The 13,861-nt window shown below is 35.5% G+C and overlaps 1 protein-coding gene across 1 annotated transcript in view; it reads right to left on the bottom strand.

Annotated features, from left to right (window-relative positions):
* LOC136031692 (FK506-binding protein 5-like) overlaps positions 1 to 13,861 on the bottom strand; it is a 62,875-nt gene that overhangs the window by 47,963 nt on the left and 1,051 nt on the right. Inside the window, exon 2 of the mRNA XM_065711376.1 lies at positions 1,319 to 1,429. Coding sequence (XP_065567448.1) covers positions 1,319 to 1,429 — 111 coding nt within the window. The remainder of the gene's footprint in view (positions 1 to 1,318; positions 1,430 to 13,861) is intronic.

The raw sequence follows: 13,861 nt of genomic DNA, 5'->3' as shown, positions 1-13,861 counted from the left end.
GGTAACAAATATAAAAATCCTGTTCTTTTCTAACAATGTGTGAAGAACAATTAACTTTGACAAGTTAACAGGCTTATACTGAGTAAAACTCATTGACAAGTCTCAACTTTGGCTTAAGTAATTTCTTGGACTATACTGCATTTCCATTTACAGAATTAAACTAATGAAAATGTAGACACGTGACTGCAGTATTTTAAAATACAGCAGTGGACAAAAAAACAACAAATTATATAAGGAGTTCGAATATCAATAATATTAACTAATAATAAAAGAAATCCGAACATTTTGACTTCACGTCTAAAAGCCTTTAGCAACAACTAAAACTAAATAAAGCAAAACATATAAAGAACAAGAAAACAAAAACCATAAATAAAAATCAACAAAATATCTATTAAGATATGAGTTGTGTTCATTGTTTTTCTTTTCTTTATATTTTTGAATAGCTTAGTTATTTTTTTCCGTTGATAGAGACTTCTGGTTTGAAGTCGAAATATTCGGATTTCTTCAGTACTAAGAGGGTTTTTTTATACACTGCTTTGTATGAAAACATTATACCCATTTTTCTATATTTCCTTTTTGTTTAATTTTTTAACATTGGCTTTAAGTTAGCTTCTCTTGGACAGTTGTCTCTGGTAATATGACTCCTGGGTTTTATTCTTTATTCTGTTTCAAACAACCGTCCAAACCTTAGACAAGGGAAGCCGTGCAAATACAGGCTTTCCAAAATCCTAAGTTGTTTTTCTTGTTCTTGCAGTAGGACTAAGTGCTTTTTCGCCTCGTCTGGTATCCCAAATTCAGATTTTCATTTGGAAATTTGATCAACCGTAAGCTCCTTTGACTTACCATGAAGTCTTAATTTGACCCAAATTGGGTGTAGATCAAACTGGTACCACAGCTTGCCAAGTTAGCAAAGAGCTCTTCTTCACATTTATCAAAATATAAATATGCAGAAATTTGATAATAAAAAAAAAATCATGAGAAAAGTAAGCACTAATTGTTACAAGCTATCAGAAACAGCAAGTGTGCCCAGGTTTTCATAGTTACATTGTTCTATCTAGATATGGTAGTTTCTCCATCAAGGTGGTTCCCCGAAAAACAGGTAATAGACAGATATGACAACATTTGAATTTTAATTTACCGATATTCATACATAATTAAGCATACCACTTGAATGGCGAATATACTATTTATACCAAACCAAGAGCTCTGGAGTTTTGCCAGGAAAGGGGAAAGGGGGAGTTTTGCCAGGGGAAAGTTTTTGTATTCTTTTTTTTTCCTCCTACTGACACTCATTCTCCAAAAAAAGCAAAACAAATACCTTTAGGGGGTGGTCTTGAGGAGCAAGAAGTCGCTCATTATGTCTCCATCGTTCTATTAGAGTGAATCTTCCTGTCTGACCAATGGCATGTGCTAGAGCATACACCACATCCTAAAGAATGAGAAACGTAATATAAACAAATATAAGTGACATAAACATAATGACATAAATTTGACATAAGCATAAATGTCAAGATAAGGAAGAAAACTAACTCACCAATATCTAGCTAGATGCAGCAGTGTAGCAAGACACTTGACTATTCTATGGATATGCCAAACCTGTCAGGTTTGTTACTGAAAAAGTCAACCCTAGGGCTCTCAAAATGAAGAATTAGACCTTAAGTTGCTTTTAACCCTAGACCTTGAAGGATTCCTCTGTCACCATCATCCCACAAGAACAAAGCAGTGCTCACCTAAGATAATAATTTTTTTTCATGCTTTAAATGGGCTACTCAAATGATTTATCACATCATGAGATCTTTTTTCTTTCTTTTTTTTCAAACATAAATAAGGAGATATCAAAATTGAAACATCATTAAATTAAAAAATCAAAATTAAAACAAACATAGCTATCCCATATACTGGGAGGGGGGCTTCTATCACAGTACCTTTATCCCCAAGATAAATATAAGCTTTAATAAATGGATAGCCAATATCTTTCTTATGTTTAGACTTTAATGTGAAGACCAGGGGTACTGAGTACTGATTCAACCTTGGCTGTAGATAATAAGAACAGTTAATGTAAGTTTCCAGTGTAAGTTCTTTAGTTTCATTAGATTAAAAAGGTTTTTCCAGAAAAGAGCTTTTCAAAGAAAAGTAAAAAGCTGTATTAGCCGCAAACAAAGCCATATAATAATTCGAACTCGGAAAAAACGAAATTTATTATGAACGAATAAGCAAAACCCAAAACGGAACAGAAATGGAAATGAACAAATGAACCAAAATGCTCAACTATTATGAATGAAGAACCACTGAAATGGCTAATAAAAGGAAATGGGATATCCAAAGGGCAGAGTACACTTATTATGAAAAAGAAATATGGATATAAATTTACTAGACTGAATGCAAAAAAAAATGTACTGTTATTCCTGGAATAACAGTACAAGCAATTTGTTTCAATTAGTGCTTTAAATACTGCAGTGAAAAAAAGAACACAAAAAAAAGTCAATAAAAAAAGGAAAAGGTGTTATTGTGAAAAAACAAGAGCTAAGAGCTCAGATGGCACTTGTGATGAGGCATGAAGAGCTAAGAGCCAAGAGATCATAGGGTATGAGCTCTAACAAAATTCTATGAATCGATATATTCATTTAAAAGGAAAATAAGAGGCTTAATGCCGGTCAGGATTTAAAATAAGAACTCTGAGTCACGATGTCCTTCTAAATATCAAAATTCATTAAGATCCGATCACCCACTCGTAAGTTATCAATACCTAATTTTTTCTAATTTTTCCTCTCCCTTTAATCCCCCCAGATGGTCGAATCTGGAAAAATGACTTTATCAAGTCAATTTGTGCAGCTCCCTGACATGCCTGCCAATTTTCATCGTCCAAGCACGTCCAGAAGCACCAAACTCGCCAAATCACTGAACCCCTCCCACCAACTCCCCCAAAGAGAGCGAATCTAGTACGGTTCTGTCAATCACATATCAAGGACATTTGCTTATTCTATCCACCAAGCTTCATCCCGATTCCTCCACTCAAAGTGTTTTCAAATATTTCCCCCTCCAACTCCCCCCAATGTCAAAAGATCTGGTCGGGATTTGAAACAAGAGCTCTGAGACATGAATTCCTTCTAAATATCAAATTTCATTAAGATCCGATCACCTATTTGTAAGATAAAAATACCCAAATATTCACGTTTTCCAAGAATTCTGGTTTCCCCCTCAAATCCCCCCAACGTCACAGGATCTGGTCGGAATTCAGAATTAGAGCTTTAAAGCACAAGATCCTTCTAAATATCAAATTTCATTAACTCCACCGAAGAGAGCAGATCCGGTCCGGTTATGTCAGTCATGTATCTTAGACAGGTTTTTATTCTTCCCATCCAGTTTCATCCTGATCTCACCGCTTTAAGTATTTTCAAAGATTTCCGGTACCCCCCAACTGCCCCCCCAATTACGCTGGATCCGGTTGAGATTTAAAATAAGAGATCTGAGTTATGAGGTCCTTCTAAATATGAAATTTCATTAAGATCCAATCACTCCTTCGTAAGTTGAAAATACGTCATTTTTTTTTATTTTTCAGAATTACCCCCCCCCCCCTAATAGAGCAGATCCGTTCCAATTATAAAAATCACGTATCTAAGACTTCTGCTTATTTTCCCCACCAAGTTTCATCCCGATCCCTCCAATCTAAGCGTTTTTCCATCATTTTAGGTTACCCCACCCCAAACTCCCCTCAATGTCACCAGATCCGGTCGCTACTTAGAATAAGAGCTTTGAGACACAATGTCCTTCTAAATATCAAATTTCATTGAGATCCGATCACCCGTTTGTAAGTTAAAATACTTCATTTTTTCTAATTTTCCAGAATTAACCCCCCCCCCCAACTACGCCAAAGAGATCAGATCCGTTCCGGTTATGTCAATCATGTATCTAGGACTTGTTCTTATTTTTCCCACCAAGTTTCATCCTGATCCCTCCCCTCTATGTGTTTTCCAAGTTTTAGGTTTTCCCCTCCCAACTCCCCCCCCCCCCGATGTCATCAGATCTGGTCAGGATTTAAAATAAGAGCTCTGCGACACAATATCATTCCAAAAATCTAATTTCATTAAGATCCCATTGCCCGCTCATAAGTTAAAAATACTTCATATATTCTATTTTTTCCAAATTAACCGGCCCCCCACTCCCCCCCCCAGATGGTCAAATCGGGAAAATGACTATTTCTAATTTAATCTGGTCCGGTCCCTGATACGCTTGCCAAATTTCATCGTCCTAGATTACCTGGAAGTGCCTAAAGTAGCAAAACCAGGACCGACAGACAGACAGACAGACCGACAGAATTTGCGATTGCTATATGTCACTTGGTTAATACCAAGTGCCATAAAAAACAGTCTTCTCATAAAAAGTAAAGAATAATTTTTTAACTCAAAACAAGGAGGTGCAAACTGGGACAATGGATAAAACCCTCGAATATCTGCAAGATACAACTAGACGGAATAATAGTAAAAATGTGTTAATAAATTAAGAAGGAGTACTCTGTCCAGACTTGTCCCAGTAAAAGATAGGAACAGGGCCACAATTAGTGATATGGAAAGAGTTAAAGAGACAGGAAGGACATTTTGAAGAATGTGTTAAACCAAGATGAGTTGCAGGAAGATATAGAGGAAAACGAAAAAGTTTGTGATACCTTGGATATGAAGAAAATTTGTTTTGTGAGGAAGAATTAGCAACAGTACTAAAAGGATTAAGAAAAAGTAAGGCTCCAGGCGCTGATAGTGTAGTATATGCATTTCTTAAATATGATGGCTCTGAGGTTAGAAATAGGTTTATGAAGATAATGAATTTTATTTTTGAAAAAGGGGAAGTACCTAGCAATTTTAGGAAAACCCTAATTAAACCACTGTATAGGAAAGGTATAGGATGAGAGTGAAATTGTTAATTATCAAGGCATTAGCTTTTTATCTGTTGATTACATATTACTTAGTAATATGATACTTTTTAGACTGAGAGATGATGTAGACAAAGTTATAAGAGAAGAACAATGCAGTTTTAGAAAGAGGAGAGGACGTGTTGACCAAATTTTCACTATTATGCTAATAATTGAGAAGTGCCTGAATTATCAAACACATTTAGTCCTCGATTCTGTTGATTGAAAAGCTTTAGCAAAGGCCTTATCCTTGTATTGTATAACAGACAAATACATAAAACTTGTTCATGCTACATACAAGAATAACACTGCTGCAGTTAATGTAAGGAATGAGGTTAGCAGCTGGTTGTGTCTTAAATCAGGAGTTAAGCAGAGTTGTGTTCTATCCTCCTTTACATGGGCCTTTCTGATTAACTTTGTTTTAAGGAGCACAGGAAAGGCAGTGGGAGAAGACGCGATCAAATGGAGAGGAAAAACTTTCCTGGACTTGGATTTTACGGATGATTTAAGCATCCTAGGTGAAAGTGTGAGCAAAATGAACAAACTTTTAGAGGTTCTGCAAGTTCAGGGTGCTAGAATAGGTTTGATAATTAACGCTAAGATGACTAAGGCACTAAGGCTAGGAATAAGCATAGATGAAAAGGTGACGTCGGGTAACGAAAAGATTGACCAGGTAGACAACTTCACTTACCTTGGTAGTATTATTAGTAAAGAATAATTTTTTAACTCAAAACAAGGAGGTGCAAACTGGGACAATGGATAAAACCCTCGAATATATGCAAGATACAACTAGACAGAATAATAGTAAAAATGTGTTAATAAATTAAGAAGGAGTACTCTGTCCAGACTTGTCCCAGTAAAAGATAGGAACAGGGCCACAATTAGTGATATGGAAAGAGTTAAAGAGACAGGAAGGACATTTTGAAGAATGTGTTAAACCAAGATGAGTTGCAGGAAGATATAGAGGAAAACGAAAAAGTTTGTGATACCTTGGATATGAAGAAAATTTGTTTTGTGAGGAAGAATTAGCAACAGTACTAAAAGGATTAAGAAAAAGTAAGGCTCCAGGCGCTGATAGTGTAGTATATGCATTTCTTAAATATGATGGCTCTGAGGTTAGAAATAGGTTTATGAAGATAATGAATTTTATTTTTGAAAAAGGGGAAGTACCTAGCAATTTTAGGAAAACCCTAATTAAACCACTGTATAGGAAAGGTATAGGATGAGAGTGAAATTGTTAATTATCAAGGCATTAGCTTTTTATCTGTTGATTACATATTACTTAGTAATATGATACTTTTTAGACTGAGAGATGATGTAGACAAAGTTATAAGAGAAGAACAATGCAGTTTTAGAAAGAGGAGAGGACGTGTTGACCAAATTTTCACTATTATGCTAATAATTGAGAAGTGCCTGAATTATCAAACACATTTAGTCCTCGATTCTGTTGATTGAAAAGCTTTAGCAAAGGCCTTATCCTTGTATTGTATAACAGACAAATACATAAAACTTGTTCATGCTACATACAAGAATAACACTGCTGCAGTTAATGTAAGGAATGAGGTTAGCAGCTGGTTGTGTCTTAAATCAGGAGTTAAGCAGAGTTGTGTTCTATCCTCCTTTACATGGGCCTTTCTGATTAACTTTGTTTTAAGGAGCACAGGAAAGGCAGTGGGAGAAGACGCGATCAAATGGAGAGGAAAAACTTTCCTGGACTTGGATTTTACGGATGATTTAAGCATCCTAGGTGAAAGTGTGAGCAAAATGAACAAACTTTTAGAGGTTCTGCAAGTTCAGGGTGCTAGAATAGGTTTGATAATTAACGCTAAGATGACTAAGGCACTAAGGCTAGGAATAAGCATAGATGAAAAGGTGACGTCGGGTAACGAAAAGATTGACCAGGTAGACAATTTCACTTACCTTGGTAGTATTATTAGTAAAGATGGCTAGAGCAGTGAAGATGTTTAAAGTAGAATAGCCAAGGGTCAGGGAGCTTTTTTCACAGTTGAAAAAAAGTTTGGAAGAATAGGAAAATAAGTCTACAAACCAGGATTAGAACATTGGAAGCTAAAGTGAATATAGTGGTGAAATATGATTCTAAAGCATAGATACTCCCAAAAGCAGATGAAGATTTTCTAGATGTTTTCCAGAGAAATTGCCTGTGGATTGTTCTGGGTGCCCATCTGACTGATTGACTGTATGGCAAACAATAGGCTGCATGAAAAGTGTGGTTGAATCCTGCTTTCTAGAGTTATAATAAGAGAAAGGTTGAGATAGCCAAGGCATAAGATAAGATCTATTGTTTAAAAATGGATATCACAAGCCCAGAATAAGCCAAATTCGCACTTTAGCGTTAAAAATGAAAAAAACAAGTTTTTTAACTGAAAGTAAGGAGCGACATCAAAACTTAAAACGAACAGAAATTACTCCGTATATTAAAGGGGCTTTTCCCTCCCCAACACCCCGCCCTTTACTCTAAAGTTTGACTCTCTCTCTCAACTTTACTTTTTAAGACAGTAAAAAACTTTGGCGTAAAGAGCAGGGCGTTGAGGAGGGAAAAGCCCTTTTAATATACAGAGTCATTTCTGTTCGTTTTAAGTTTCAATGTCGCTCCTTACTTTCAGTTAAAAAACTTGTTTTTTCTTTTAATTTCTGAAACATTTTGAATTAATACATTTTTCTATTTTGGCTGTCCGCACATGAATAATTAAAACGAAATTTGCATATTAATTTTTTGGGGCTAAATGGTTTTCACTTAGTTTTGATTGGAAGATTTTGAGAAAAAAGGGTGGGGGAGGAGGCCTAGTTACCCTCCAATCTTTTGGTTACTTAAAAAGGCAACTAGAACTTTTAATTTTACACACATAACACATAAAGACACACACATAACTTACGAATTAATTTACGGAACGAACTTCTATATTTGTATTACGTATATGAGGGGGTTTGCCCCCTCGTTAATACCTCTGCTCTTTACACTAAGCTTAATTTTGTCCCAATTCTTCAAGAATGACCCTTGAATCACAAAGGCCATAGAATAAATAGTTGAAATTACTAAAAATACTTTAGCGTAAAGAGCGAGATATTTAGGAGGAGATGAACACCACATATGCATAATAATTTCTGCTCGTTTTAAGTTTTAATGCTGCTCCTTACTTTCAGTTGAAAAAACCTTCTCCATATTTATTATTAATGGTTTTGTTTTGTTTTAAATAGTGCTAGAATATCCTGCACTCCCTTCATGGAAATTATCTTCTCACATGACAAATTTCTCCATGTAAAGATCTTCCCATGTAATCCCCTTCCCCTTCCAACCAAAAAAATCCCCCTGAAAACGCCTGTGCACTTCTCAATAACCATTACTATACCTAAACACTGGTCAAATTTTGTAACTTGCAGCCCTTTCCCCTTCGACTGTGAGGGAGTAAGTCGTCCCCTAAGACATTGTTATTAGGTTTTTTGACTATGTTGAACACAATGGCTATCTCTTGATCCGTTGACTGTGGGGGAAAATGAGCGTGGGAGGGGGCCTATGTGCCCTTTGATTTTTGGTCACTTAAAAAGGGCAGTAGAACTTTTAATTTCCGTTAAAATGAGCCCTCTCGCGACATTCTAGCACTACTGGGTCGGTACAAGCACCCCTAAAAGAAAAAAATAATAATAAAAATAAACATGCACCCATGATTGGTCTTCTGGCAAAAAAATACGAAATTCTATATTTTTGTACATAGGAGCTTGAAACTTCTACAGTAGGATTCTCTGATACGCTAAATGCAATGGTGTGATTTTCGTTAAGATTCTATGACGTTTAGGGGGTGTTTCCCCTATTTTCCAAAATAAGGCAAATTTTCTTGGGCTTGTAACTTTTGATGGGTAAAACTGAATTTGATTAAACTTATATATCATCATAAAAATCCAATTCTTTTTATGTATCTATTAGTATCAAAATTCTGTTTTTAGGGTTTCATTAACTATTGAGCTGGTTTGCTCCTTACTACAATTCCTTACCACAAACTGTTTGATAAAACAATAAAGAACCAAAAACAAACAAACAAACAAACAACAAGAGAAAATTATAAAAGGGTCAATGTCAAATACATAAAAATATTAAAAACAAATTAAACTCATAAAGTTTGAAGGTCAATGCCAAATCAGCAAAAATGTAAATGAAAATTTGTAAAGTTAAAAAGGGGGTAAAATAATTAATACAGAAACATAAGCTAGTATTGTGACTAAAAATGAAAAACCTCAAAATTTGCAAGATAAAAATTAATATTATGAGGTAAAAAGGGAGTGAGGGAGGGGGGGTTGTGGAGATTCACTGATTGAATGTGTCAACTCTGTGAGGGATGAAAGTTCTTTTATATCTTTCAGTGGAAACTCTTATTGGGGCAAGAAGGGGATTTACCCAAGAATGGGTAAATACTGACTAGAGAAAAGGGGAGTTGTCAGAGGGTTATGAAGGGCACTGTTAGCAAAATGCAAGGACATTTTTTTACTTTCCTTTCCTTAGGGGTGACTAGATTAGCTCTCCAACGAATGGAAATATAAGGCTTTTTACCCTCATTGAAGATAATTCTTAGTCATCTTTTTTGGCCAACTTTATTTTGGCTGACAATTCAATAGAGATACCAGGATGCCAAGCAGGACAGGCGTACTCGAGGGTTGGGCATACAAATGAGAGGAAAATCCTCAAACAATACGATTTATTGCATTTAAAATTTTTAAGGAGTTTAATGTGGGCAAATGCAGCATTTGCACGTTTTAACATGTCATTAGAATGGCAATCCCATTTTAAGTCACATGAGATAGTAACACCCAGTAGTTTGATAGTGGTAACAGACATTTCAGGGGGGATCAGATAGGTGAAAGAAGGGATATTTTTAAGGAAATATGTGCAGATATATAGTCCAAATTTGTTTCTAAAGTATAATATTTTTATTTTACTTTGGTATATTTCATTAGGATTGAGTGTCAGAGAAACATACTACAAGAATATTAGGTAGGGCATATATCATACAAGTACCATAAACAAGTTGGCTATTAGATCTTGCTTCCATATTAACTCTAGTCTGAATTAGTCAACTGTGCTGCTATCAATAAAGTTCTATAGACATCAAAGAATTAGCAAACTAGTTGGCTAGTAAGATTCTACTTATATATAAACTTCAGCTTAAATGAGCCAACCAGTCAGCTGTCAATAGAGTTCTACATACATTAATGAATCAGCCACCTAGTTAGCTATTAAGGTATCAGTTAAGTGTATTGAAGCTTGAGCCAACTTATCAGCCATCAATCCAGTTTCTTATACACTAGAGAATTAGCTAGCTAGTTGGCTATGGTAGGCTTTTTTAAGCTATATATACACTGAACCTTAAAAAAGCCTACTAGTGAGCTATTGATAAAGTTTTTTATGCACTATGAAATTAGCTAATTAGTTGTTCTTCTCTAGTTTTAGCTACAGTCTTTTCAAAGTTATGACTAATGCTAATTAGAAGACCTTCTAATAAAAGAGATAGAAACATTACCAACAATATAGCAGATTACCAATAATTTTGGCATAGGTATGCAAAGACTCAGAACCTTGCCTCAAATCTAGTTAGGAAACTCAAGTCTCAAAATGACAAGATTTGCCACAGATATCAAGGCAAACCCCAAATCCTTCTGGAGCCATGTTTCTGCTAAAATTCCTAACCATCACACTATTCCTGACCTCAAGCATAACAGCATAACCCAATCATTGTCAGTAGATAAGGCTAATATATTGAATACCTAGTTTGCCTCTGCCTTCACCATTCCATCTTGTCCAACTATCCCTGCAGCACCATCAAATTTAAATGTCAAAATATTTAATATATGCCAAAGATTAAAATAGCATACTGGTTCTCTAGTGAATTAAATTTATTAGCAAATTCCACAAACTTACTATTCTGTTAGTGAAGAAGTTATTGCATAGTATAGTGGCAGCTCTCTTATGATATAGTTTCTGACTATGCCCCCTAGTTTTTGGCATATTGGTCAAGTAGAAATGGCTCATTTAATGGAATTTGAATTCAGGAGCTTATGCATCATAATAGTATCACCCATTCTATGTCTGTAGACAAGAGTGAGGAGTTACTTTGGATGGGACAAATAGTTTAAGTATTTGCATCTGTTGATTGCTTTTGTAGCCCATCTCTGAACTGTTTCTAACTTCTCTTAGTCACCTTTGCTGAGGGGGTTAGCAACACTCATGCCAAACTCCAAATTAGGCCTGACCAATGCCTTATATAATTTAATCATCACCATAGGTGACCTGCTAATGATGGTTCTTTTTATATTACCAAGGGTTTGGAGAGCTTTGGCTAAAGCTGTCTGTGTGTGCATGGTTAATTTTAATTCTTTATCAACTATGACCCCCAAGTCTCAGACAAGATGATAGTCTGTCTTGATCCATCCATCCCTAACATATGATAAGGGTATTTCTCACTTTTCTTTCCAAAGTGGATTGTTCAACATTTATAAACATTGAATTCACGCCTCCACAAAGTTGCCCACTGGGAAAGTACCCATAGGTCATTTTGCAAAGAAGCGCTCTTATTGGGTGTATCAAAACAATAAGTTTAAAGTTGTCAGCATAAAGACTTAATTTATTTTTTACTTTGGTTGGTTTGTCATAAACATAAATGTTAAATAGCATTGGACCCAAGATGGTTCCTCAGGGCCTATATTTTTTTTTAATATTTTCACAGTTTGCTTTCTCCCAGAAAGAAGTTGAAGCACCCACTCTATAATTTCATCATGTATTCCAATTGCAAATAACTTGGTCCTTAGTTGATGGTGACATACTTAATTGAAGGCTTTCACAAAATCCAATAGAACCAAGTTGACAGGGATTGCTTGATCTAGATGTTCAGTAATATAATCATACATATCAATCAAATTAGTCTTAACCAAGCATCCATATCTGAGGCCATGGCAACTATCACTGAACAGCACATTGGTGATCAGATGTCCAACAATGTGAGTACTCACAATTCCTTTTAAGATTTTACCAGCTACAGATATAAGACTAATGGGTCAATAATTGGAAATGCAGTTTTGGCTGCCCCCTTTGTGTACAGGTGTAATGTTAGCATTCCACTTATCCTAAGGAATCTGCTTAGCATCAAGAGACTTCTGAAAAATGTTTGTAAGAGGAAGGGCTATTTTCACATGAGCTTCTTTCTATACTTGTGGGTGAACTTCATTGGGGCCAATGGATTTGTTTGGATTAAGTAGCTTCAGTTGACTCTCTACATCAGAGGCAACCAGTTATCTTTTGCATAGGTTTCTTAATAGAATATTCTGGTGCTTCTGGTAAGGGGGCATTATCTGGAGGTGTGAACACTGACTTAAATTGACTGCTCAACTCAGCTTCTATATCTTTTTGGGTACTAACTGTATTGGCATTCACAAGTAGTTCTGTAACTGAGTGTCTCCCAGGTTTCTGAGCTAAAGCATATTTCCAAAATCTCTTTGGGTTAGATTTTGAATCAAATGCCAATCTCTCTTCATATTCTGTTGTAAGTTTTATCATAAGATACCCAACTTTATTTCTGGTTTGTTTAAATTTCTCATAGTTCTCATGGAAGGGGTTACTTTTGTATTTGCTCTAATACTTCTTCTTTTTATGCACAACTTGCTTGACATCATGAGTGATAAATGGTAGGGTTTTGGGTTTTCTTTTCTAGGAAATTACTGAATGTTTTTCTGTTGCTTTCATTAAAACCCTTTTCATTCCAAGCCTCCTCTATATTCTTAACATCAAGGAATGACCAGTCCTGGTGTGTCAACTCCTGTCTGATCTGGTTGTAATTGGTGTACATATGCTTAATGTAGTTATTCTTTTGTGGGTACAACCTAAGCCTACAAGTAATTGCAACATGGTCACTTGCTCTAAATTGTGGTTCTGAATCAACACTTGTGAGCATCTTGTGGTCATTAGTAAACAAAGGTCTAGTACAGTTGTGTTCTGCCAATTTCTATACCTGGTCAGAAAATCAGGGTAAAATCCTAGTTAATTGACATCTTGCTATCTCAGAAACGGTTTAGGTTAGGAAAATGAAATTTTCAGGGATGAATCTAAAGACTAAAGTATGTACTAGGAAGATATTTTGAAGCAACTACCTCTACTCCTTCTCTCTCTAAAGGGCCCTGACCTTTGATGACCTTTAAAAATATGTGTGTTATAAAAGTGAAACCTTGCAAAATAGATCTTCTGTTAGCCTGAAGTACAACAAAATTGTTCTCAGCTTCACAACTTTGCTCAATCCCATTTTATAAGGTTTTAAAGATATGGAAATACAGTTCCTAAATTTTGAAGAAAAAAAACACATTGATATGGCTCAAAATTCTACTCAAGTAACAGGAATTGTATTTTCAGAACTAAAGGCTGAGAAAAAGCAACTAGTAACTGAAAATTAAGGTAAAATGTTGTTTTGTCAAAATTTCAATAGGTATAGATCTGTCATGTAGGCAAATTTCAGGGCCCTCTAGATGGAGAAACAGTGGAGGTGGGTACTTTAAAATACCTTCCCAGGACATACTTTAGCCTGTAGGCCCATCCCTGAAAGTTTCATTTTCCTAACATAAACCCTTTCCAAGATAGCAAGAAGTCAATTAACTAGAATTTTACCAAAAATCAGTTGCTTGGTATAGCAAATGTTCATGAAGGTACTCTAGAAGTGGGTTATTTAGGTTTTTAGCCCCTTCTGTGAATTAAGTGGAACAAGGTGCATACTTACCATGGGAAAGACACTTCTCATTTAGCCTATCTTTTTGGTTCTTAATTTCAATATAATTGATTTAATTTATGGGTAGTGTTGACCCTACAAAGGTTGGAGCAAGAGCATCATGTTTTTTTTTATTGTGTGGCATGGTAAAATGCATAGGAAACAGGCTATATAATTTATGCTAGCCTAAATATTTACTTTTCTT

The sequence above is a fragment of the Artemia franciscana genome, chromosome 10 (assembly GCF_032884065.1).
Source record: "Artemia franciscana chromosome 10, ASM3288406v1, whole genome shotgun sequence".
Taxonomy (NCBI): Eukaryota; Metazoa; Arthropoda; class Branchiopoda; order Anostraca; family Artemiidae; genus Artemia; species Artemia franciscana.
This window is presented reverse-complemented; position numbering and strand designations above follow the sequence as displayed.